General features: G+C 46.3%; 1 protein-coding gene across 3 annotated transcripts; it reads right to left on the minus strand.

Annotated features, from left to right (window-relative positions):
* Positions 1-2,990: 2,990 nt before the first annotated feature.
* On the minus strand, positions 2,991-24,816 carry LOC122156931. 3 transcript variants are annotated; one of them, XM_042812231.1, is made up of 9 exons: positions 24,528-24,816; positions 19,699-19,803; positions 11,344-11,491; positions 10,021-10,113; positions 6,972-7,311; positions 5,687-5,824; positions 4,299-4,428; positions 3,475-3,641; positions 2,991-3,238 (listed from the first exon to the last, which is right to left on the minus strand). In XM_042812231.1, the coding sequence occupies exons 3-8, from the start codon at positions 11,428-11,430 to the stop codon at positions 3,488-3,490; spliced, it is 942 nt and encodes a 313-aa protein (XP_042668165.1). In that variant the 5' UTR covers positions 11,431-11,491; positions 19,699-19,803; positions 24,528-24,816; the 3' UTR covers positions 2,991-3,238; positions 3,475-3,487. The 3 variants fall into 3 exon arrangements, with proteins under 3 accessions (XP_042668165.1, XP_042668164.1, XP_042668163.1); XM_042812230.1 differs by lacking the exon at positions 24,528-24,816 and having other exon boundaries at positions 19,699-20,195; XM_042812229.1 differs by lacking the exons at positions 19,699-19,803; positions 24,528-24,816 and adding an exon at positions 13,091-13,124.
* Positions 24,817-27,684: the final 2,868 nt, after the last annotated feature.

A 27,684-nucleotide genomic window follows, 5' to 3' on the forward strand; every position in this document is an offset into this window, starting at 1 on the left:
GTGTTTCAAGTAGACACTGTTAAAAAATAGAAGGAAATGATGCTTATAGGCTTGGTTTGATGTAAAACTGACTCGTGAGGAGGAAAGCATGGCTGGATGGCACCATTTTTCCCTGGGAGCATGGCAGTGCTTGAGTCTTCCAAAGGCCATATGATGAAAACTGGGAGGAGTGGTTGCTTTATTGCCAACTACCAAGCCATCAGCTGCTTTGTCACAAACTTTTCTCTCTTCTTGTCTTTTCTGTCCATCTCTTCTGAGCCCCATCGTTGGCTAAGTTACATTAAAGACATACTGCTCCCAAGGCTCTGACTGACATCCCATAATGAACAAAAATAGTTTTGCTGAAATACATCGCTTCCTAAGTTGGGCTCTTGGCCTTTGCTTATAATTTCTGCTAGGTTGGTGGCTGAGCTGAGGAGAGACCTGGCTCTGTTCTTTTACAGATGGCACATTATACCAAGCTGATCTCACTGCTGTGGCTCTGCCGTGTTCAGTTCACTTCTAACAGTCCTTACTGCACTAATGCCCAATCACTTTGAATGAGTTCTCCCATAAAGGACGTGTGGAGTAAGTTCAGAATTCAGTCTGTTCTTCCATGCTTGGAAACACAAAAGACAAAATTAAAAGAGGGAAATGCTACTCTGTGGTGATGACGGTGGATGGAGCATCCTTTTCCCAGAGCAGACATCCTCACTGTGCATCTTAAGGAAAAAAAGTATTGGACAGTGAAGTGGATGGGGCACAATTTGATACCCCAGTGCCACACTCACACACCCCATTAACAGGAGACAGCCTGCACAGCCAGGACCAAGTGGGTGTCGGGACACACATTCACCCCTAAAAGGAGAATTTCCCCTTCCACCCAGGAGATGGCACCAAGGCACTCACAGAACATCCTTCACTTCAGCCCTACTGAGAACTTATTTTCCCTGAAGTGATGCATGAACTGAGGAGAAAACTCCAAACTACATTCACTGCTACATTCCAGAGAACGGGATCAAGCCAGCCTCCATCTGGGAGCTTTCCCTGGTTTCAGACACAGGCCAGCACCAAATGCTTTGGAGGAATATTCCTAGTATCAATAGTATCAACCAGCAGTACTGGGGTGACACGCTTCTTGAAAATGCATCCTGATCTTCACCAGCCATACTCTGACTCATCTCTCACTTATTTCCCTCTGCTGTTTCGGTTTGTTGTTGTTGTTGGTTTTGGTTGGTTGGTTTTGATTTGTCTTTCCATTCGACTTCGTTGCTAGTGCAAGGCCCCTCCACAGAAAGCAAGGTCTCTTGGGATGGAAAAACTAACATAGGAAAGAAAACAAATGTGATTCTGGGAAAACAAATAGCAGAATGCTCTGTGGCCAGAGCAATGGCTCTGTGTTTTTCACCTGAGGTGTGATTTGATCTGCCTTAGTTCCCCAGCTGCCAGGAGAGAAGGAATAACCCACGGACTGAAAGTGCCACACATTAGTGGAGCCAATGTGAAGCTGAGGACCTTCCAAGGTGCCCCTGCTGGTTTACCATTCATTGCAGATAAGCACACAGTTAAGGACCCCATCAGTTTGCCTGACTGAACATCTTCGTTAGTACTCTGATATCTTCATCGTCCAGTCTGGACATTTGTTTCCATCATGGTTGCCCATGTTGATTAGCAATTAGTAGCGTATTTTTCTTTTCCCAGGGGAGATGACTTGAAATTACCTTACATACATAATTCATTGCCACGCAGACCCTGTCTGCCTATCAGACTGTTGCTGTGGAGCAATGCCAGCATGTCTAAGGAGCCTGTCTCCAGCATGGGGAGTCAGGATAATGACGTTTTTTCATAAGGTAAACTTATCAGTGAGATCATTGGATTTGTTTTAACCAATAAAAAGTGCATGTCCCACTAAGAACATTTCTACTCTCATGGTCCCGTTCCCCAAGAATTCAAACAAATTCTGGAACTTATGTTGTGAAAAAGTATTATTTTTTTCCTATTTTTAAGGTAAAGGCCGTTTCATTGTTTTTGCTTTCCAAATTCTACCCATTGTACACAGCTGCAGTGGGAATCTCTATGATATCCAATGCCATGCTGACTGGATCAGTGACATCCCATGCCTGAGAATCCTTCTATCGCATGTCTAAGCAGAATCATAGAATCATTTAGATTGGAAAAGACCTCTAAGATCAAGTCCAACCATCAACCCATCCCCACCATGCCCACTAACCATGTCCCTTGGTGCCACATTGACACAGTTCTTGGACACTCCCAAGGATGGGATTCCACAACTTCCATGGGCAGCCTGTTCCAATGCATTATCACTTCTTCAGAGAACAAATTTTTCCTAATATTCAACCTGAACCTCCCCTGGCATAACCTAAGGCCATTATTTCTTGTTGTTTGATGAGAGCAGGTGGCTTTCCCAATGGCAAAAATTGTCACTGGGATGTGGTGATGGAGTGAAACGCCAGTGGCATGCAAAGAAGCAGAAGAGCTGATTCCCCTTGACAGTCAGTTCCTTGGGGCAGCGACCAGTGTGCTGCTTTGTCTGTAGATGCCATCACCACCTGCTCCTGGTCTAGGTGTGTTTGATATTACTGTAAAAGCGGTTATTGGTTGTCATCGTTATCTTTCCATATTTTGTCTGTATCCGTCCAAAGTATCTTATCCTTGAGTACCATAAACAAGCCCAAATAAACAAAAAATAAAGTACCAAATAAACATGAAAAGCAGCATGTTTGAGATGCTGAGGAAGGTTTCTACACTGTCTATTCTAGGACAGTTTTGGTGCCCACTCAAAAGATCCCAAAGCAGAGTTGGGTGGGATCAGGGCCACCAGCCATTCCCAGAACCTTCCATGCATCTGCAGCCCTGCAATGCCACCTTCAGGCTGGTAGCAGCCTCGCTCCTTCCACAAATCCTAGATATCACCCTAAACCCCAAAAACACACAGCAAAATCAATGCTGGCTGCTCTCAGTAACATTCAAAAGGCTTTTAAGACAGTAAATGAACACAGATTTTTTTTTAAATAAGTACATAAACTTAACTTTGATGAGTGCTTTTAGTTCTGCACTGTCCAAAAAACCCTTTTTATTTCTGACAATGAGGAAAGCTCAGGTTTCTTCATGAAATAGGTGTGTAAAAACGTTTCTGCTGGACACTTTAAAAATATTTGGTAACGGCGGTTTGGAATAGAGGTTTCCAGGCTTCCAGGATCTCTGGTGGAAAATCTCCCTCAGCTTGGAGAACAGGGAGCTGCAATCACAAAACAGCATGGGTAATGCATCTTCACATCAATCAGAACAACAATGCAATGTAGGTTTCCTGGCTCAAGCCTGCTGAAAGCAGGGCCAGCTCAATGAGGCTGCTCAGGCTTTGGCTCTTCACCTCATGAATGTGCCCCTGTAATCCCTCTGCCTCAACCTCTGCAATCCTACTGACTCCCCAGCACAGCGTCACCCAGCACAGACACGGGTAATGCTGCCACTTACCGTGCAGCAGCACTCACTGGGCTGTGTCTGGTGAAACCTCACTCTGGGAAGGCAGCCCTTGGGGCTTCAAGGCAGAGCCAGGCTCTGCAGTGTGGCCTCGAGATGCCCAGTTCAGCTTCTGCAAGTAAATGCTGTAGTTGTCCTTGTACTCAGACACCCAGTGGTTCCTGCAGAGAACATGGAGAAGGTAATGAGGAGTGAGTACTGTCACAGGGACCAGTCACCCACCTAGGTCAACCATTGCACCAATTCCATCTGCAGCCCACACCTATATCTGAGATCGTAAATCAAAATCAAGACTTCAGTGTACATCTGCAATATATATATATATGCTAGGGGGAGGTGAGGGGATGAGGCAGCGGGGAGGAATTACCTTTCCAGGTGAGAAATCAGAGCTCAGGAGTAGTTTATGCCTGTTTGTTCATAGTGTGCAGATGAGTCACCTCACAAACAGCTCCTGCCCTGTCTGATCCAAGAGCTTCCTTTCCCAGGAGAAGCCCAGGCACCGAAATGCTGAGATGTGCCCTCCTGTGCCCATCCCGCAGGGACCTCAGTTCCCACTTCCTGAGGGGAATTGTCAATGGTTGCCCCAGGAAAAGCTTCCCAGATCACACCAACCCCACTATAAAACTTCTCAAGAAAAGGTTGAGCCTTGTGAAAGGCCGTGGCCCTAAGGGAATTCATTTGAACACATTGCATAATGTAGACATGGAGAAATACACTTGAGAAACACCTTCCAACCCCAACCAGCTCCAAAACCGCCCTTTTCTAGTCTGACCCTGTCCCTGCTCCCAACCCATTCCCCCAGCCCAGCTTTCCCTTACTGGTGGAAGCGTTCATCTTCAGTGAAAATGTGAGATAGATTCTTATTTGCTATACAGCTTCCAGTGCAGGCTGCAGGCTGGTGCTGGAAGTCGGTGCTGTAGGTACTTCTGCGGTCATGGCCACAGCACTCTAGTGAAGGAGAGTACAAATAATCAAGAGGTCACAGTGGATTGGGATCTGAGCACCTGATCTGGCTGAAGATGCCCCTGTTCACTGCAGGAGAGTTGGACTTGATGGCCTTTCAAAGTCCCTCCCAACTCAAACGATTCTATAATTCTATTCTGGGGGGGGTCTCTATCCCCTGCATCCTGTAGTCCAACCATTCCCCCTCCTCCTGAGCTCCTTCAGCACTTCATGCTCTTAGCACTCCCATTGGAGCTACCATGACCATGAGTTAACCAAGGGAAAATGCAAGTGATTCCTTGGTAGGGATGGAGATATTTTAGCACTCATTTCCTATGGCCTCTTAAGTATGATGGAAGTCACACAAGGTGTCTTGTCCCTTGTGGACATTGACTGGTCTGCTGCAATGTATTTTCTCCTGCTGTCTACATTTTCCTCTTTTATCATGCCAGAGCAACACATCTTTGCCTTACTTCATCAGGAGTAAAACAAGGATGAGTTCCTTTGCAGAAAAACAAAAAATACTCCACAGCCCATCTTGTGCAACGTTACTACAAGAGGATGCATGGACACCGATGTGTGGCTGAACTGAGTGTTCATGCAGAGCTCTTTCCTCATTTCCTTTTGTGCCTTTGGTGTATGGAAATAAGTGCATGAGTGACCCCAAATAAAACCAGTTTGCAGTGACTTTGTGGTAAAACCATGCACCCTGTCTGCAGGCTGTAGATCTGCTGCCAGAGGCTGCTCTTAGTGCAGAAACCACAGAAATCTGGAGATGGGACAGCAGCTCAGCCCCACGCCAGGGGGGATGCATGCAGGGAGGGCAGCCCCCAGGTGAGGATCATCACATCTGCTCTGCTTTTGTCCCCCAAAAATCCTTGCAGGAGCTGGCTTGAAGGGCTGTCATGTCTCTCCTTCACGTGTGTCCCTCTGACCAAATGGACCTGCCTACAGAAAACGTTCTGTCAGCGCTCACAGCAAAGCAGTGAGAATGCACGCATACCCACCAACTTGAGCTGCAACCACCTGGAGTGGCCCATACGAAAATGGGCATGGAAGAGATGTTATTTATGATGCTCCAACCTTTTCTGGATGAAAGTTATTTTCCCTGCCTTACTTCTTCCCACCAACAGGTGGATGGCTGTGGGGATCCTGCAGGCATTTCCCACTGTATTTACTTCACCTCCTTCATTCACTTCCTGCATTAAATTCAAGAAGCCCAAGGTCAGGCTGAAGTCATCTGCCACAGCCTCCACCCACTGACCTTCCACCAAAACCGACGAGGACAGGGCCACATTCTTGTTTTGCTGAGCCTCATCTCGCAGGGCCTGGCCTGTCTCCAGCATGAAGTGCTGGTAGGTACCCCAGGTGGGATCCAGCTTCTGCCTATACAGCAACATCCCTGAGAAATGAGAGAAGACAACAGTGCATTAGATAGGAAAATCTATCAATTACCCAAATCCTGCCCTCGGGTGGGAGCAAGCAAATAACAACGGCAACTTGGAGCCTCAGCTGGTATAAATCAAGGGAAGACTCATTCCCTTCAGCAGAGCTTTGCTGAGTTGCATCAATTTGGAATTGATTTGGTTCACAAAGCCCATGGGGGAAAGATTTATGGTGATGTGAAGTGAGTGGAAGGAGCCATGCTGTCTCCATGGCACTCCGGAGTGCTAAAAGGAGCTGAGACCCTTTGCAGGTAATTGTATGAGAGACTTTGCAAGAAATACAGCACTGCTGGACTATAGAGGGGTAGAGCAAGAAGGAAAAAGCCCACAGCAGTTGTGTCACTAGCACAATACAGTGTAAGATGGGCTCAGCAAGGAGATGCTTGAAGCCTTCAGTTGTTAAGAGACATCTTTAAATGGTTATCTGTCCAAATGGAGACATGTCCATCTGAGCTATTTATCCCAGCTCTCCTTCTAGTGCATGGAGAAAGGGAAGTCCTGCCAGGATTCACTCTATTTCATGGTCTGTCCTTGCAGATATTCAAAGACAAGCTGGATGGGGCTCTGAGCACCTGCTGGAGCTGTATTTGTCCCTCTTCTTTGTAGGGGAGATGGACCAGATGACCTTTAAGGGTCCCTCCCAACTAGATTCTATGATTCTAGGATCTTCATGGCAGCATTTAGGCTACAATAACTATCTGTGGCTTTTCTCCCCATTGACCATGAGGAGAGTTGAGAGCTCCAAACAGACATCCTATGGTGCAAGATGGGAATTCAGAGAGGACATCCTGCCCATATCCCCCTGCTTGGTGCTGAGCAGTGCTGCCCTCCTCCCTTCTACCTTGGAACTCAGAGGAAGCTCTGCAGTGCTTTTTGAAGATCAAGCACAGATGGTGAGCACTGATTTTGTCTTCCTGATGTGCTAGCAAGGATTTGTATTAGCATTTTAATCCACACAAGCAGGTCGTGAGCCTGCTACCCTGCTAAGCCAACCTGCAGCCCATTGGTGCCCAGCCAGCCTGGGGCAGGGGGACTTGGGATAGCACAGCCCAGCAGACAGCTCTCAGATGCTGGATCTGCCTGGTGCCAGCTGAGTGGGATTACCTGTTGCTCCTGGGCCACCAGCAGCAGCTTGAAGGTGCTGGGAAGAAGACAGTTCCTTTTCCTGCCCACTGAGAGCCTGTGGCCTCTCTGGTCTGTCCGCCTGGGTTGCTGCCAGTTCAGTGGTGAGGTACTGCTTTGGTGCACGGCTTTCTGCAAGGGGGAGGTCTGAACTGAAGTGCTTTATCTGCTCTTCATGAGCCTGCTGCAGCACACTGGGACTGAGGTCAATGCCTTCTTGCTTCTCACTTTGTGTGACATCTCTCCCTTCCCCGAGAGCTTTGTCATAGTATGGCATTGCCTGTGGCTTTTGGGGCACGGCAAACTCCTTGGCTCTGAGCTTCTGCAGAAAGAAGTCATGTGTGAGTGGAGACGTGGTGAGGAGGACAATTACTAAAGCATCACTAAACACTGCTACCTGCCCACAGGGACACCGCAGCCACAAAGAAGCCACACAAGTATCATTAAATAATGCACAGAATATTAAGGCTGCCTCTTTCTTAGAATTATACAATGGCTTAAGTTGGAAGGGACCTTAAAGATCATCTGCTTCCAACCCCCCTGCCGTAGGCTGGTTACCACCCCCCAGATCAGGCTGCCCAGGGCCCCATCCAACCTGGCACTGAATGCCTCCAAGGACAGCTCTTCTGGGCAGCCTGTGCCAGACCCTCACCACCCTCTGAGTAAAGAATTCCTTCCTAACATCTAACCTAAATTTCCCCTCTTTTTGTTTAAAGCCATTCCCCTTTGTCCTGTCACTATTAGATCATATAAATAGTCGCTCCCCTCCTGCTTATAAGCTCCCTACAAGTACAGGGAGGTCTCTCTGAAGCCTTCTCCAGGCTGAACAAGCCCAACTCTCTCAATCTTTCTTCATAGGAGAGGTGCTCCAGCCCTTAGATGGTCTTCATGTCTTCTTCTTTCTGTCTTCTTATGGCTTGCTGGGCACTGAGACCACCTGCAACAGGACAGCACAAAGCCCAGATCTCTCGGGTTGTGGCCTCAATCCACAGCTGATTTCATGTTGGGATTTTCTGGCTGGTCACTCTTGCCCACTTTTTTTTCCATCTTCCTTTGTCTTTCCATCTTTCCTCGTCTTTCCATGGTGGATGAGCACATCCCTAGGCAATGAGCAGAGCAGGAGGATGGAAGAGGCAATGACCTGACTGCAGGGTGCCAGCTCCTCAACCATTAGCAATGATAACACAACCCATGAAGCAGGGAAGGAAGGCTGCTGATCTTTCCAGCAGAAGGGACAGATCCGTATAAGGATTCATGGCAAGGGAAGGCTGATGTGGCAGCTGGCACAGCTGCTCAGGGAATCTGCCAGCTTCAGCATCTTTCCAGCTGCATGCTACAGCTCTGTGTGGAGCCAACTGATCCTTGCTAAAGGCTCAGCCAAAGAAACTTCTGCTCTGCCAGGACCATGTTTTGCCTATCAGCTATCTGTGACTTCTTGCTTTGGACCTCCACAAGTTTCCCTTTGTCCTTTGGCCTCATAAATCCTGCCGTCACTCAGTCCAAGGTGACTTCCTCACCATGCCTAGATCAGGGCAAGGAGGCTGCTGATCTATGGGGACCACCTGTATTTGGGAGTTTCCTCCCACAAGGATGGCAAGAGCTCCTCATGAGGCATCGCTGGAGGGACAAGAGCCTCTGGAGACCTATGGTGGGGGTGACAGAGCAGATGGTGCTTTCTGTCTTAACCCAAGGATGTCTTCAGCTTCCAGCAGGACATCACCCCACATTTCACACAGAAAATTCCCCACGTAGTTTTATCCACTTAACAAAAGCAAAAGCAAAACTTGGGCTTCCCAAGGACCTCATCAGCGCTTGGCTCAGTGGAACAGCTTTCCTTGCAAGTTAATAGAGGGTCAATGAAGAGTCAATGGGAGATGCAACCCAATGAAAGCAGTCACATCTCAGTTGTTTCCTCCCTCCAACTCCACGAGGACTTCCACATAATACATACAGCCTTCCAAAGTTGTCAAGAAAAATAGTAATAATAAAGAAAAGAAGTTGAGGTGCGTGGATTGGGCACCACGACCGCTTCTCGCCATGCCGCAGCAGGCAGGGGTTAACCCTGCCCTCCTGGAGGCCACCTGAGGCTTGGGCTTTCCGGGAAGCACTCGCCAGCCCAGCAGAGCCCCACTAATGAAGGCTGCTGGCAGCAGGAGTGCTCCCAAGGGCAGGAGGAGGGGAGCTGGCAGCCGGGAAACAGGGGAGGAGAGGAGAGGGCCAAGGACGGCAGTGAGGCCAGAGCCTGACGTGCAGGATGAGAGCCACCACCACCCTCCTGCACAGACAGCCCCAGCGGGCACCTTCACACAATGATTCCTCTGTTGTTGCCCACTCTCCCTCCCCAGCTCAAATGCTTTTTTTTCCCTCTCTCTCGTGAGCGAATGAGCCCAAAGTGCTTTAGCAAGCGAACATGCCCCCCACCACTTCTCGGCAGTGGCCCGGTGCAAACCACAGCTGTCCCCACCGGGCTGCCACAAGCAATTAGGGCAGGGCAGGCGGAGCGCGGCAAATCAGATTAAATAGCTCAGGGGGTCACTCGCACCGCCAGGGGATTAGAAAGAAAACAACGTAAGCTTCCCCACAGAAGCCTTCGCAGGCCCGTGTCGGGGCATGGAGACATCTCCATCCCTAATGCAATCCCCCTCCTAAAGGCGGCACTGGGATGGATCTGATCCTGATCACTCCATCGGCCCCACAAGGAGCAATAGGAGTCCAAGGCTTAGGTGCGGTTCAGCATGCAGCTGTTAATGCCCTGGCTTAATGAGTGTAATTAGCACAGCCCGCCCAAATGCGTTCACTGGAGGGCACAAGGGGGATTTCCCACAGAAGGGATGGGGACAGAGGCCTTGGGTATTTGGGGACGATGGAACTGCTGGTGGGTCATAGCAGCAGGGACAAAAGTAAACCAAAGGGACTCACACATCTGCACGCACCCAATCTCAGGCCTGCCCAGTCCCTGGCTGTCCCATAGCCAAGAGCTGGGAGCTGGCACCAAAGGGCAAGGAGCAAAGCAAGGAAGTGCCCACAGTACCTTCACGTCCTCCTCAGTGGGTGGTTTGTTTTCCTCATGCCATTTGTACTCCTTCTTGTACATGCTCCTGTACATACCCAGCGACACAGGCGGCTGAAAGGAGAGGAAGCAAACAAAAGGGTACTGCTAGGGCTTGGTCACCTTCTGTCACCTAGAGGTGGTGACAGAAACACAGAATCATAGAATCATTGAAATTGGTAAAGACCTCCAAGATCATCTAGCCCAACCACCAGCCCCACCATGCCCACTAACCCACGTCCCTCACTGCCACATCTCTGCAATTCTTGAACACCTCCAGGGATGGTGACTTCACCACCTCCCTGGCAGCTGTGCCAATGCATTACTTCTTCAGAGAAGGTATTTTTCCTTATATCCAACCTGAACCTCCCCTGCCTCCTTATGCTTAGAGGAGGACAAACTGCTCTTCTGAATGCAATCTGTGTCTCTTGGGATCAGTCCAACAGGGGCAGCCCTCGCTTAGTTAAACCTCAAGAAGGGTGACCAGGAAGGTCCAAGATCTTTTGGCAAGAAGCTTTCAGGTTCTTCTAGTCCTAGGAAGACCACCATAGTGCCTTTCTCAAGCCTCCCTGGACTACTCAGGGCACAAGTAGAGAGATACTCAATGCACAAGCATAAAGCTGCTAATATATTTTCATCACTGCTGAGGTCCAGTGTCACAGAGGTTAAGCTTCCATCTCACATTTCAGTACTTCTTGTGTGCTCCTCACATCTTTAAAGTCAAGCACTGGCAAATGTCAATATATATTTTGTAAAGCAACTGGAGAAATTATGGAGGAAAATTCCACCAAGGGATATTAAGGCTGCAACACCAGCCTGGAGACCAAAAACAAATGCAGTGTAAACTTCTAGGGACGTGCAGAGGACTTTAGGGAGGAAGCACTATGTGCTCATCCTGTTTCCCGTGCTCTCCCCTTGGCATCTGCCACAGCTCACTGCTGGAGACAGGAAAGCGGGTGAGATGAGCCTTCAGGCTCACTTTGGTGCTTTGGACAAAGTTGAAATACTTAAAGCACCTACTGAGATAAAAGGAACCAATAACTGCGCCAGCACACAGCATCTTAAGAAGGTTCCTTGTGCCTTGCCAGCAGTGTCATTCATTATGTGCAAGAACATATTCTATATCCTCATTACTCTATTCCAGCATTTCACTCATTTCTCCCTCCGGGCTTCCCAGACGAGTGGCTGCCTTTGGCCAGGACCCAGAAGCCTGTTGTCACCAGCTCCTCTTATCTTCCCAACCTGGCAGACTGCAATTCCATTACTCAAACTCCAGGGAGGGAGGGAACCCCTTTTGTTTTTCACCTTCGAATGCACTGGTTTCCTCATTGCATCCTCTGTGGTGAACCAGGAACCTGGACCAGAAGAAGTCATTCCATCAACAGCTGGCATACCAGATCTTCTCCTCCCCTCTGCCCCAAGGGGCAAGGGATCTAGAGACTTGGTGTGAGTCCTGGAAGGAAAAAGGGGATTTAGATGTGGCTGTAGGACCCCTGCGTACCCCAAACCGGTGTTTGGAGTATGACTGACATCATCCAATCTCAGTGATGCAAAGTGTGTACATCCAGCAACGAGCACCTATGGAGCCAGACAGCTCAGGAGATGAAGCTTGGCAGGATCCAGCAGAGATGAGATGACAGCACCTCACCACCAGCTGCCAAAAGGCAGAGAGGTGAACCTCCGTGTCCCTTCCCAGGACAGGAGAAGCGCCTTGGTATGTGCACGGTGGGATATGTTTGGTGGCAGCAGGGTTTCCATGGAGAAGGGAAACCTCCTGCCCCTTGTGAGACACCTGCAATCTAGAACACTGGAGGCGTTGGTGGGAGGGGACCTTGCCCTCATGTGTGGGATGAGGGCTTCTTGGGGAGAAGCCACCTCAAGGCAAACACGGGGAGCTGCTACCTGCTCCTTCAGCTGGGAACACGGGAGAGGGGCAAAGCCCCTTTCTGAGCCCTTGAGGGGGGGCAGTCTTCTGTCCCATACCCACAAAGCAGTAATTACTCTTTCATAAACATCAAGCATTAACTACCTTTGGATCCATCTCATCCAAGACTAATTTCAACTCATTTTAGATGTCTACAAAGAGGATGTCTCCCTCTGAGCTGAACCTTCCTGGCCTCCTGGCTCATTTAGCCTGATTCATGTGACCAGTGGAGACACATATTTTGGGAAGAAATAAACTGCTTTCTCGGAAAGCATAGGTTTGGTCAGCTGAATCTCATCCAAGAGTCCAATTTCTGTAGCCACATTTGAGCCTGGATATCAGAGCAGAAAGGAGATTCTCCTGCACTGCAGTTAATGCAGATAGTGGTAAATGCCAGTGATGATGCATGAGTCAGAAAGACGACATCTCGGCTCCAGGATCCTGGTCTGACTTTACTGAAAAGCAGTTTCTTTGGAAGGATGTGGAGAGGGCCCTGGCCTATGGGAACTGATTTCTGAAGGGTTTCTGATTCCCCACACTGGGACAGAAAATCCCTTTTTGCTCTGCACTCGTAGCACACTGGATACAGAGCAAAGCAGTCACGGAGCTGGTTTCACAGGCACCATTGGAATGAGCTGAATTCCAGAGCTGTTTCTCTTTTCACCCCGTTATGCATCAGTGCATAACCGGAGCCCAAGGATGCCAATGCCAGAGCCACGTGTTGCTGGCACCTCAGCACAGGAGCCAGGCAGAAGGAGAAGCCCTTCATCCCTGCTGTATTTTATGCAAATGAATATCAGGATAAACAAGAAAAACAAGGAAAGAAATTATTTCTAGAAATGTGAAACTCTCGTGTTCTCCTGTGCTTATATTAAAGGGATTACACTCCATTTCCTTCTTAATACAGCTAATGCTCTATGGGAAGCCCTCAGGCCAGGGATTAAAGCACTTATTCAATTAATTAGGAACAAACTTCTGCCTTAAAGTCAAACACAAAAATATCAGTAAGCTCTCAAGAGTGTCTTCCTTCCAGAGAAGGGAGAAAGAATCCTTTTCCTGATGTAAATGAAACCAATCTGCACTCTAAAATAATCGAGACTTACATACGTTGAGGAAACTCACTCTTACCATCTCAGCATCCTGCACAGCACCACAGCACAGGAGGGACTGTCCCATCACCTTTAACTCAGCAGACAAACTCCCATACAGAGAAAACAGAATCAGATCCAGAGACTAATATAAATGAGATACAGTTTTAGGGTATAATACTGGTGCTATAATACTGGTGCTAGCTCCAAGCTGCAGGCACACCAGTGCTTGCCTACATTTGGTGTCATTAGTGAAATCCTGGCCATGCTAAACTTAAAAAAACCCAAAATGCTTATTCAGTAGGATCCGAATTTTACCTAAGGTGTCTGATTCATTACTGAGATAGGAAACAATTTCCAAAACCTGGCTCCAAATTCTAATCTTCCTTGATGATGGCTTGATCCTTCCGTCTTCTCGCAGGCGCAGTTCACATGAAATTAAAAGGCACATTGCCAGCATAGGTCATGCAGGAGCAGCCCACTATTGCTTCCCATTTCTTCTTTCCTGATACCAAATGGTGGAGCTGATAATTACCAACAGGATCCCAATTAGAAGTGGGTGGGAACCTAATACCCAGCTCTCATCTTCCCCTGCTCTGAGTGAGCATATGTGCCTCTCCATTGCTAATTCAGATATGAAGAAAAAGTCAACAAACCACATGCCTTTCTTTTTTTTAGTGTTTTTATGCACTTAGTGACTTCTTTCATAACTTCCTTACAGGTGCCTATGCAGTGTAATGCCATTACCTCTCCCATGATACCAACTCCCTGAAATGTTCCCCACAACTCTCGTTACAAAGGAACTGGCAGAAGGATGCTCACACATCACATCCCTCCCTGGCATCCCCACACACACTGCTCAGTGCACAAGAAGGGGTCAGAAAGAGTGCTAATGCATTGGCACAGGCTGCCAGGGAGGTGGTGGAGTCACCATTCCTAGAGGTGTTCAGGAACTGTGGAGATGTGGCACTGAGGGACATGATTAGAGGGCATGATAGGTTGGGCTGGTGATTGGGCTAGATGATCTTGGAGGTCTTTTCTAACCTTAATGATTCTATGATTTTATGATTCTGTGAATGGGTTGCTTGGCTGGCAGCTGTTTGGCCAGGCAGCTCTTGCTGTGCGTTTTCCTCCCCATCTTTTCCCAGCTGAACACTTTCCATATGTTTTTGAAAGCACCTCTACTCTTGGAGCAGTCCATTGAGAAGGCTTCATTTTACCCCACATGACTGTACCCAACATGCTGGTTCTATAGCAGGCTGCCCATCACAAAGGAAGAAGCTAATACTGATGATCAGCGTTGCTTTATAAACACCTGCAGAAGAAATCTTATCTAATAAGATAATTGGCAATACTCCAGAGAGGTGAGATTTCCAGGGCCAGGGGCATAAATCAGGCACCTGAATGGAAGTGCCCCTGTTTCTTCAGGCACTGATCACCTCAAACAACCAGAAAAGTTTCCAGAGGATGTTGGTGCTTTTGACCCCTTCACATCATGCTTTGTGAGTGGGCATAATGAAACCACAGCAAGGCCAATGTGCCAGCTGGGACCAGATTGTCAAAGGCAAATGGTATGTTTTAACAGCATCTGGAGCGAGTTTTCCAGAGACCAAGTGTGTGACAGCAGAGTTCAGGCCCTGACGAGTTTAAATTACAGTCAGTGACCTCAGTGATAAAATAAAGCAATGAGATTTGTGTACCTGATCAGTACAGCTCCTTCTTGGCACACTGCTGGACATTTTCCTGTGCTCAGAGGTAGCTATATACCTCTACAAAGTCAGTCTCATAGCCTCAGTGAGACCCTGGTAACACAAAGAGAGATTTCACTTCACTTTGGCCCTATCTTCCTCTACCTGCTGTCTTTTTCCACTCCTGAGATGACAACACTGCTATCTAAGCCTGCAAGGCTCTTGTGCGGGGTGCTGGCAAGGTTTGGGTCAACCATCTCAGTTATTATGAATTAACTGCAAGAAAACATGGCCAAGGAGGACATACCTCCTGTCAGCCCAGTTCTTGACAGGTGCTCTTTGGGCTGGGAATAAGATCCATTGCCCCTGTGAGGTTGTTGAAAGAGGGAAGTGCTCGGCAAGCAGGACCCCCATCGTGTGAAAGAGGCAGGGTGTAATCTGCACATCTCCCTTCCCGTTATCACCACCAGGAGATAAAGTGCAAAGGGGAGACTCTTCTTCAAGGGACGAGTGCTGACAGCCCATTCTGTCAGCACGAGGTCAGTCATCCATTTGGGTCTAAAAACATGAACTCTTGTCACAGTGCAGCACGTCCAGCATGACAGGGTTCCCCATAGAGTCTATTTCATGCTTTTCTCCAATTTTCTGCATATTTTGGTGCAGGCATTTATGGCACCGAGTGATGCAGTCAGTGCCCTTCCACCTGCAGCCACACTTGGGCACCTGTAGCAGCTCTCTTCCAGCCACCTAAATCACATCCCTGAAAGTCTCCTTGCAGCTGGTGAACTCAGTGGTCATGTCCCAAGTCCTCAGGCACTTCTGCTGTAGCTTCCTAAAAACAATCCACTGTTTGCTCACACTCTTTCCCCCAACAAGCATCCATCAGCAGAGGACTGCTAAAATCTCATCACTGCCTATGTGTGAGTATTCTGTGTACCACGATACAAATCAATGCATATTTATGCACCTGTGGGAGGTAAATACATACATGTATTGTTGGAGAACTAACTCTGCTCACTAATGCTGCTGTTTAAATAGCTCTTTAACCACATCACTTTTCTCCTCGTTAGGTTTAAGTCACTGGGGGTGAAAAAGCCCTTCCAGAATGGTTTTCACTCACTCACTCAGTCCAAAGTAAACATGCCTCTGGGACCATTATATGTATCAGATATCCAAGGCTTTGTTAAGAGCTTGCCTGTTAGTAAATTCTGTTACCCTTTCTCCTTGGAAGGAGAAGGTTAAAATTGGAGTTAGGCTAAAGGAGCAGGGCAGAACAGCCTCGTATGTTACTCGTATGTTATGAATAGCAGGCCAAATCAGAGCAGAGCTTTGCAAACAAGCCAAGTCTCAGAGAGGCTCCTGATCTAACTCAACAATATTGGCTTGGCTTGTGCCCACCACCTGCAATCACATGTGCCACAGATCTGCTGATCAAGAGTCTGGTGTTTTCACCAGCAATCAGTAGAGCCACCATGGAGAGCTGAGAGCACAGAAAAGCAAACATGAGCCCTTTGCATCAGTCAATACAAGGGGGCTGTGCATTTGTGGTGCGTCATGGAAAATCCTCAGCACGTATGCCTCCATGTCAAGGAGCTTCATAGAATCATAGAATCATTGAGATTGGAAAAGTCCCCTACGATCATCTAGTCCAACTCTCCACCTACCACCAATACTGCCCACTAAACCATGTCTTTAAGTACTATATCTCCATGCTTCTTGAAAACCTACAGGGATGGTGACTCCACCACCTCCCTGGGCAGCCTGTTCCAATGCATTACCCCTCTTTTGGAGAAGAAGTTTTTACTGATATCCAACCTCAGCCTCCCTTGGTGCAACCTGAAGATATTCCCTCTCTTTCTATCAGCTAGATTGTAGCTGTCTGGGCTTTTGTGACTCCCACGTTGATACACAATCACACCTTAAAGGTTTGGCAGGATCACAACCAGTCAAAATCGAGAGCTCACCCAAAAGCAACTGCAGTGAAGAGGAGCCTCTGCACTGACTGAACCAAGGTCTGGATTGATTCCACATCCAGGTCTCTTTCCCACTGCATCCATTAGCTGACCCAAACTTGTCAGGGAGAATAAAGCAACCACCTGCTTCCACTGACAGGAGAAGTAAAATGAGATCAAACGTTAGCAGAGGGAGAGAATTTAAGCAATGCGAGAGGTGGCTGCATGTCATTTCAGAAGTCACCTTTTGTCTTTGATCTGTGCTTAGGAAGTGGGCACCTCCTGGATCAGATGGACATTAGAGAAGCGTGCCACCAAACTCACCTCACCTTGAAGTCTCAAGTGTTTGCTTTCCTCAGGGATCCCCCTCCTACTTCCGCCCCTGTGTAAATCATCTGCCCAGAAATTTCCTTTAGAGGAGCCAATTCATGCATATGGGGAGTCATGGCTTGTGTCCTCTAATTCCAAGACTGCTCACGGCCATGAAGCTCTTTTATAAGTGCACTGTGCATGCACAGGTAGGTCCTCCAGAGATCAGACAGAGTTATTATAGAAGCTGTTAGGCCAACAGAAAACCCTGAAGTGCTTACCCTCCAAACACACCAGACAGATAAAGGACTTTGTCTTGAAGGATTTTAAAGACAAAGCACTCACAGACAAAGCAAATCTGTGGATAAATCCTGCTTTGCTCAATGTTCCCTCCTGCTCTTAGCATCTCTTTGGAGCACTGCCTGCTTATTGCTAACAAAGCACTTGTTTCAGCAGCACACACTGGGAAAAGAAAACATAATGCAGTTTTAATGTGGCAAGCACATGCAGCTACCCTCTAAAAGCAGAGATTTATAGCAGATGTGCATTCAATAATTGCACACTCTGGGCATTCAATAGCCACATTACTGCAGCAAGCTCAGTTTGTTGATACCTTTAGTGTATTTAACAAGAGGCAAAATCACAAGGAAGTGAGAGCCTGCTCTCAGGTTACTCATAAATTGGTTAAGGCTGCAGAGAGGATTATGAGCCCAGAGCCATCCTAAGTACCGAGATGTCATTACGGCAAAATCAAAGGTAACTGTGGGGCTTGGCAGGTAACTGTCAACAGTGACGGGAAAGAGCCGGCCCGGGAAGGAGCTCCACACCAGGATGAAATCCAGCCACCTCTATTTTCATTTCAGGTGAGGGGTCAAGCAGAAAAGCTATCCCCAGCGGCCTTTATTTACAGTTTTCAGGGGAGCGGCTGATGAAGCGTTTAGAGGAAGAAGGATGAAGTTGCTCGTCCCTCGCTCCCAGGGAGCAGCGCGATGACAGACAGAGGATGCTGTAATGGCATGAGAGCTGGGAAGGTGCCTCCTGGGAATGAAATGCAGGCAGTGCCACTACTGAGTGATTAACAAAATTCCCAGCCGCTTGAACGGGGCCGAAAGGTTTTCCCATCAGGACATTTAGTTTCTGCAGCATAGGAGCATATGCCCAGGAGTGACAACACCAACACCCCATAAGCAGATTTCAAGGCATTTCTTCAGTCTGAATTTTTTCTTTTATATTTCTTCTCTCCATCCTCTCTAGGCAAACAACGTGAATTTCTAGAAACCCACGACACACTCATGTGTTTCCTCATGGATAAACAGACAATTTGCCATCATCCCCTGCGAGCTTCTTTGGCATTTCTCTGGATTTCCTATTGATGGGAACAGAAGCAATGAATGTTGTGTTGTCAAGTCACAATCACAGAATCATAGATTTGGAAGAAACCTTTAGAGGTCACCTGGTCGAACTCCCCTGCAATGAGCAGGGATACCTACAGCTCCAGCAGGTGCTCAGAGCCCTGTCCAGCCTGACCTTGATTGTCTCCAGGGATGGGGCACCCACTACCTCTCTGGCAACCTGTGCCAATGTTTCACTACCCTTATCATAAAAAAATCTTTTTTTGTCACATCCAGTCTAAATCTCCTCTCCTTTAGTCTGAAATCACTTCCTTTTGTCCTATCTCAACAGCTACATCTATGGTAGAAAAACCATCAGAGGGCTGTTCTTCATCCTTGAGCTCACATCCCAGAAAACTGGTCCCATGAAAACTGCCCACTGCAAAGCTTGTAGCCTGTGTGCTGTGCCAGGGAATGGGAGAGCACTGCTAACCCCAGAATAAGGGTGATGGCACTGCACATTTGTTTTTTTCCAAGGCACAGCCCTGGCCACTCTGTGCACCACAGACTGAAGCAACACCAGAGCTGAGTGCTTGTTGCCATGCCCAGGAACATCCATACAAGGCAAAAAAAAAAAAAAAAAAAGAGAGTGAAAGGGAAAAAAAATCTCCTTTTTCTCTGCTCAGACATGGGAAACCCTCCCTCACCGCCCCCTCCTTCTTTAAAGACCTAAAACCCTGCCAACAGCCAGTTTTGCAAGGGTTAACCAGCATGAAATGAATGTGGAGAGACAGTCCGGGACCGTAATCACTTATTATTTTCAGGTAATATGCTTTATCTCAAGCTAATCTCCTCATCTGGAGAAACACTCACTGCAGACAAGAGTCACTGAGGTTATCTCTGATGATGGGGCTCTACGGACTGCTGGCTGCGAGGGACCGAGGAGAGGCCAAGGAGAGGACTTCAATTATGGCCTGAACTCTGCTCTGGTAGCTGAAAGGCCATTGTTTAATCTACTAGAAATCATCTATTTTAGCAGATAAAGGGATTACTCGGGTTTTCTTTTCCCCAGGAACATCGTGTTATTCCAACTACTAACGGAACATTCGGTATTTAATTAAAGAGAAAGCACAGGGAGAAGCAACACAGGCATCAACATCACTTCTAGGGAAATTCAAATTGATTGTCATCCTTTGATGCTGCTCAATCACCTCTATCATGTTCACCCTTCCTGCAACCCAGATTAAATCATCTGCTTCTCTCTATGCCGCACATTCGATTACTTTTTTTAGGTTTCCCATCCAAAAATTCGGGACTATGTAACATGAATTTTCTGTTTAGCAGAGACTTGCAAAAAGACTTACTTACCCAGATTCATCAAGAGGAGAATGTGGAAATGTGGTTTTGCCTCTTCTTTGCTTGGTGTTGATTGCTGTCTGGCAGAACTCTCTCCATCTGGTCCATCAGAGCGACCTGGTGTCACAGACAAAGATAGGTCCAGGTCCAGTGTTTGGAAACTCCAGGTGGCTTTATTGCCCAAGGATGAACCTGAAACTGCTGCATGTAAAAGACTTATGCTTCCTTCTCAGCTACCTTGTCTATGTCACTTGCATTTTCAGAGACATTTTCCCTTTTTTTTTTTTTTGTCCCATTGACTGGTGGCCATATAAGCACACCACTGTGTTCAGCAAATACAGACTCATTTCCTTATGTCATCTATTCTCCTTCTCAGGTCCACATACCACAGACCCAAAGTGTCTACGAACTATGGTTAAGAAGCATCATCTTACAAAGGTAGGTATAAGTTCAGTATCCAAAGGCCTGCTTTTCTGTTGACAAAATTTTAAAGAAAAAAAAAATCAAAATGAAAAGTGATACTTGTGTTCCTACCACCACCATCTTAGTTCTTTTCCCTTTACCATAGCAGGGTACCTCAAAAGTGATTATCCAGCCATCCAGCAGCCAGATCACAGGAATTTGCGCACCTCACTGACTTACTTTAAGTTCTATCGCACACTGCTTTATTTCTGACATGGTCTGACAGTCTAATAATTTGTTGCAAATACCAACTGGGTTTTTTTGTGATTTGACTTCCTGAAAATCCATTTCTCTTCACACAGAGTAAGAACAGGGACTGCTAATTAGCTTGATTTTTGTATCCATTTTTCTTGGTCTCTTTGTGACTGTTTCAGGTGGTCTACATCCACTGGCATCAGCTGCACCCCCCTTCAGATCACCATAGAGATATCCGTTGCTGTTCTGCGTGATGAAATTTCTCAGATAAATAGGATTGTCCATCTTGTCTGCCCTGTTGCTACCTGCTCGTGTAGTTCTCATCCGTTCTGCCTTTCCTCCTGGTTGTTGTCTGGCCTACATCAATTTTTAATCTGCATCACTTACCGTGGGACACAGCAACCTGACTTGGCACATCTGATGAACTGGCACCACCAAAAGACGTGATTATCCTGAGGCTCTTGATCTCCTTGTCTGACTTTGCACCAAATATTTGGTGACTATAACTCCATCCTTCACTTTCTACAGGCAGCTCCAGAAGTCGCTGTGAGCTATCAGGTCACCCTGTCTGTTACCAGTCATTGTGATGAACCAGTTGTTCAGCTTGCTCTTGACCAGGACTGCTGACCTCACCTCTTCATAATGTTTTTCAGCAGCTCCTTACACATATCATATAGCCCTAGGGCACTCCACATAGCTATTGCAACACATTAAGTCAAATGACTTTTTGAAATTATGCAACTGAAGTTCTTCTTCTTGGTATCTCTCAACTTGTCAGCAATCAGCCTCTTGCACTGCTTCTGCTCTACTGTCCCTCTTGCTTTGTGGAGACTGAATATACCTTCTGAATACTCCAACAAGGAACACATTGAGGAATTCGCTCAGAATGCTCAAATGCACAGAATTTCGAAGGCTGTCATAATGGGTTTTTGCTTCCTAGGATCCACTTTTCCCTGTCTGTGAGATCTCTTCTTTCTTAATAACATACAATTGCTTTACTAGGTCAATGATCCATGCTACAGCTCCACCAATCTACTCTCAGCCCCTCAGACTTCTTCAGCTTCCTGACCCTTCTTTGCAACTTCTGCCAGCAAGATTCTTTTTGTCACACAGCTCCTGAAGCATTATAATCTCCCAAACACCGCAAATCTCTCCATCTCTTGATCAGTCATCTGTGCAGAGTCTGGTGATATTTCACCCATCTCCTCAGGCTGACCTTCTATGAAAGAAGGGAGGCTGGCCTTAATGCTCTGGAGTTCCTCTTTCTTAGCATTTGTTCTAAAAGGACATCTTGATTTGGACTTTCACAAGAATATTTCAGTGCTATTTCCTTTTTAAAACTAATTCTCCTTGACTGCCCTTTCTTTTCAACCTTGGCTCAGCTCTAGGTATGCATGCTGAAGATACGCCTTTTTACCTATCCCCTGTGCTTATCAATGGCCACATGGAGAATGTCCTCCTACACACAAGCCCAGTGGCTGCCTACCATCTGGGTGTTAAGGTGATCAACATCAACGCTTGATGGATCTTCTGTAGGTGGTTCTCAGTGGCAATTTCTGAGTTGAGCTCTAGGCTGAATGTATCTTCCTTACGCCTTTGTACCTTTGGTCTTTCCGTCTCATCCATGTCATAGCTGATTTCACCAGCCATGAGCTGACCAGACTTCCAAGTTCACATTTCTAACCAAGCCACGTCAGAGATATTGCTGAGACAGAGGATGAGGTTATGACTGCAGAAGACCACTGCTCCAGGGGATATACAGTACTTCCTTTACTTGCCAGTTTTGGCCCCCTAAATTCCAGTCAAAGCTTTCCAGCTCTGCTTCCTGTTTAGTTTGCACTTACACCCATTTTTGCATATGTAGAGTCTGTAGAGCCTCATGAATGCATACAGGCTTTCTCTTACTTGCTCTTGGTTAGTACTTTCATTGCCAATCTTTGGCATGTGCCAATCAGTCACATACCACAGTCACTGTGTACATGAATGGTTCACTCTGAGGTATGCCTCAACAGCTGGAAAATTACCTGAAATTATTTGAAGAAATCAAGGAAATTCTTCCTTGGTATGTGTTAAAGGAGCCCATATGTCTTTGAGTACTACAGCACCTGTTCCACAGTACTATATCCTGGTGTAACCAAACGGCCAGTTTCTGAAAGGTAACAAACTTTAAACTGACTGGGATTGTTTGATTTTGACTACTGTGATTCCTCCTAGTGCCTCTCTTGTGTTTTGCATCATTGCCTTAAGCCAAAGTTTTCCTATATGGAATGGCTGCCTTGAGTCTCCACCTACCAAAATCGCCTGCTTGGATGCGCACTAAAACCTGGACTGAATTTTTTTTGCTAACTTGTCTGCACTGAGCAGAAATAAGCACAGTACAAAGAGAGCAATCCAACTGAGGAAAGTTCTGAATCTGGGGCTGGAAATAGCAAAGTGACTGTGCATAGTGCAGTGCTCAAGATACAACTGGCAGTGGGAAAATGGGAGATCACTGTGTATAGCTACATGCATGAAGGAAAACCCAGGCCCAGGTTTCTGTTAGAAACAGTCTTCTTTCAGGTAAGTATTAGAAAAAAAGGTCCCACCTTGATTTTAAGCAGTGGAGAATCCACAATAACTCCTAGTAACTTCTTTGAACAATTATACACCGTAGTAAAAATTGATACCTCGGGCTTAAATCAATCATACACAAAGGTATTTAGAGCTCTCTGATGTTTCCTGGAGTATCTGAGACATCTGTAGTGTCTCATAGGTTTGAAACAATACTAATATGTGACCAGGAGACTACGCTGAAAAATCGTGTTTGGAGCTGAGAATTTGCGCTATCAAATAGTGTTATTGTGCTTTTTTATCTGCTGTAGTTTCCACGGAAATAAATGAGAGCATTACTTTCGGAGCAACCTACGTATCTACAGCCACCATGTCAGCCACAACCATCATTTCCCATAATTAAAGTGAGTTCCTTGAGAAGTTTCAAGGCTTAACTACATGCTGTGAGCAGTGGTATCTTCTCAGGAACACGGATTCTACTGGCTGTATTTGATGTTCCCCAGCTCCTGTCTTTGAATAAATTGTAAAGAACCTCATTGTCTTCATTCATGATGGTATAGGCACTATAATTTAATGCAGTACCAATATGAAGTTATTAACTTAATGAAAAATAATGAATTTCCAGGCTGGTCTTCGTTACCTCATCAGCCTCTGATTTTGTTCCTAGCTCTACCCTTTGCCCTTCCACACTGAATTACATTCTGCCCATTTGCTCCCAGTTCCCATGCAGAGATCAAGGCATATCTGTGTCCATGGACTGTCCTCTTCATTGTTTATATATGTCTACATACCCTCAATCATCTAAGTCTGTGTAAGGATCTAACCTTACAAATTAAGTCATCAATGATTCTCTGTTTCACCCCAAATCAACAGCAATACTTAATACAAATCAATATTTAACCTGTTTCCATTGGATTTTCCTGCAATGAGACTCAAGGATTTGTTTACAGTGACATTCTGAGATCTCTCTTTAATCAACTAGAACTACTCAATTTGCACCATGTTGATTTTATACTTTTATTTATTTATTTACTTAAATTCACCTCTGATGAATCAAATGCTTTCAGAAATCAGTAACATTGAGGAGTTGCTTATTCTTACGGGAGAGCAACAGCAAATTGATTTGACAAGGCTTGTTTGCTATAAATGCATAATTTCATGTCCTTTTAAATCACAAACCAAGTGATGCGTCCACTATTTCTTTCTTGCGACAGCGACAAGGTAACAGTCCTGGTATTTCCCACACCATTTGCTCAATCCTTTTAAATAACAAGCAGATACCAGTTTTCTTAGTCCTCTAAAACCTCTCCAATGTCCCACAGTGATATATCAGCAGAAATGGCCCAACACGTTTCTCATTCCAAGAGCGCTGAAACTCTTGACTATAAATTACCTTGATTGGCTAATTATAAAATATTTGACTTATGTGGTTGCCATTTAATCTAGTCCTTAGCTATTAATGGAGCACTAAATGCTCTTTCACCAGCACCTGATAATAATCTTCCCCAAACAAACATGGAAAAAAAATATCAATTTAATACTCTTCCATTTCCTTATGGCGGTGATGGCGGTGGCTACTGCCTGTATCTAGCAATCGTTTCGATTATTTTTACCTTACCTGACCAGAAATTTACCTTCAAATACTTCCATTACTCATTCCAGGGCAGAGCAGACATGTTCAGATAAATTAAGACCAGAAGATGTTGGCCTTCACATTATTCTCCAGTAGTCATCAGTATAGGGCAACCAGCCCAGAGCAGCAATCTCCATTTAGAAATAGAATCGCATGGGTTGGAAGGGACATAAAAGGTCAACTAGTTCAAACTCCCCATTTCAAATATCCCATTATGCAACAAGAACAAGAAAATAGAAAATACAAATACACTGTTTTATTTCAACTCAGCTCAGCTTCCAGCTTTATGCAGGAAGTGCTTCTGCAAATGCATTCCTGAACACCTGCAGCGTGTGCTTGATCCTGCTGCAAACAGCTGCCTTCCTTCTGTCTCCTCCCTCTCCTAAAATTCAGGTTTCACTCCCAGTTTGGTAAAATCACTTGTGACACACAGATCTCGTGAAGCCTGACCCTATCCCCTCACCCCCACAAACCCTGTGATTCCCACTTTCAACAGCCTCGCTCCCAAGGTATCTATTTAATCTCACTTTTATCATGAGCACAACGACCAACACCTTACAGAGGTTACAGACAGAAGTGGAAACAGCAGAACTGCTGCTTTCAGTGGTGGGGTTCACCCACGAGTCTTGAGTAACTATGGCTAAAGTATGACTTACTCCTTGTTTTGTGGCAGAGTCTATGGGCTCCATCACACTCAGCACCATCTAAACACAAAGGAAAAATACCTGCCATTCCAAAATGCTGGCTATCTATCTCAGCAGTTCTCAGTCCACAGCTTGCACTACTTTTACGAATGTGAACAACAAGAAACAAAACCCAACCGAGCCTGTTGTCAGTAGCCTGAAAATAATGGGATGAGGACATCTCCTCAGGAAATGTTGTAGGGTCTGAAAAATCAAGAAAGTTTTAAAGCCTCTGATCTTATCATTGGGTGACAGTCCAATAGATGACTGGATACAGGGAGGGAAGAATATCAAACACCCTTCCCAGAATCAAGGCATAGAGCAGATTAATGTGTGTAACGTAAAAAGCCTGGGAAGGGACAGGCTTTGCTGTAAACAAGGGAGTGGTACAATGCATGGCCTTTAAATTTAATTTGATTAGTTCTCATTCAACTCCTTTCTGATATCACCGAAGAAACAGAGTGGAGCCACAGTCCTGGACCACTGCAAGAGAAAGGATAATTTCCCTTTGTTGTCCCTCATGGGGTTGGGAACTCATTCCCAATTTTGTGGATGACTCTGGAGAAGATACAATCTGCACATGGGAATTATTTTATATGTGGGCTACAGAGTTCCTGCCTCGCCTCTTGCCAGCCTTAGGGAGAAACTGAGACTTATATTGCAAATGCAGCCAAACCAAACCAAACCAAATCAAACCTGTGGTTCCTGCTTCACTGCAGCAGTTTGCAGCCATTGAAGAGATTCTGGGCTCTCTCCCACTAGAAAAGCCAACAGCACCAATACAGGCTGTTAGGTCCTGATACTCTAACACCCATGGCTAGAGCTCAGCATCCTTGGGAAGCAAAGAGACCCAGGTGGGTGCAGGGAACAGCTCTCCCTGCAAAGCTGGGTGCTCAGGGCTGAAGTGTTTTCACATTTCCGTGTTCAGCTGTACAGACCTGAGCTTCACAGCAACTAAGCCTGTACCTACATGCTCAGAGGAGAGGGCCTTAGAGGCAAAGACAATGCCTTCCCATCAGGGAGAAAAGCACTTCCCACACGAACGACAAGGAGCAGCACATAGGAATCAGAACACAACACCAGTCAGGGACGACTTTGCTCTCCTGCAGCACTTTTCTTCAGGAAGACCTGCACCACTTTCAAAGGCAGCTTGCTAGAAAGAAGAGCACCTAATCTCAGCTGGGGGGGATGAGCCTCAGCCCCAGCTCCCACATGCCCTGGGCTCCTTGACCTGTCAGACCTCACTGCCCTGCTCATAATGCCCTGCTCACAAATGTCCCAGTGACTCAGGAATCAGAGTAATCCCACAGCATTGCTCAAACCCCACTCTGAATCTGTTTGGACAGCAGCCCCAGCCTCTTACCTGGAAAATGAGTTCAGTTTTCCATCTTGGCACCTCGCTGGCCACTTCTCTGTGTGTTTCTACATGGCAGGCATTGCACAGACCTCTCTGTTCGGAGAGCATGGTGGCAGAGCTCTGGAGCTCATAACGTTGCTCTCCTCATGCCAAAAAGGAGCAGCAGCAGGTTTGTACAGAGAGCCAGCAATGCATTGAGGCAATGCTGTATGCTACTCGCGGGATAAAGGCATTAAGAAAATTAAACTTCTTTAAGCCATCTCACCATCAAAGCTTTCTTCTCTCCACTTAAAGTTAAGCATCGGTTTGCATATCTGTGCCATGGCGGCTGTGCAACAACCTCTCCAGAGCTATTTTTGTTCCACGTTCCCCGGTGTTTGGGAAAGCAAGCTGGAGTTTTCTAAGGACACGCGTTTTTATTAGAGCTAATTCAGCATTCTTTTCTCACCCATTTCCTTTGCTGGGAGGAGAGAAATCAACTCGAGACAGCTCGAAGGCGGCACGCACACCTCCGAGAACTGCAATCCCAGCAATAGCAGGGCTGCTCCTCTAGAGGGCTCTGCCTTTGCCCAAATCCATCAAACCCCCGACGCAAAAACCCAAATTTCCAGCGATACGGCAGCACCGCTCCGGCTGCTCTCTTCCTCCCGCCCCGATCGCAGAAGTGAACGGATAAACGCCTTTTTTTTTTTTTGTAATTTTAGGGAATAACAAGTTAAGTTTAGCTTAGCTCTTCAAACTCAGAGGAAAGTCTAAAACTCCTCTTGTCCTTTAGCTGCCCTTTCTAGCCAGGAATTGGCGATAAACCTCTTGTTTCGGATGCATGCTGTCCGGTCAGACTTCAATCAGCATTTCTAGTAAAACTGCTCTCCAGTTTGCTGCCGAGCTGTTTGAAATAATACAAGTTTATAGGCAAAGCAGGAGAGAAGGTAAAAGACACGATGCAAAACATGAATACTCAAACACACACACAGAGTGTGAGTGCTTTCCCAAAAAGATAGAATAAAATCATCAACCATAGGGGGAAAAAGAAAAGAAAAGAAAAGAAAAGAAAAGAAAAGAAAAGAAAAGAAAAGAAAAGAAAAGAAAAGAAAAGAAAAGAAAAGAAAAGAAAAGAA

This window comes from Centrocercus urophasianus, unplaced genomic scaffold, assembly GCF_019232065.1.
Source record: "Centrocercus urophasianus isolate 14NV4802_14NV808 unplaced genomic scaffold, USGS_Curo_1.0 seq_13, whole genome shotgun sequence".
Taxonomy (NCBI): domain Eukaryota; kingdom Metazoa; phylum Chordata; class Aves; order Galliformes; family Phasianidae; genus Centrocercus; species Centrocercus urophasianus.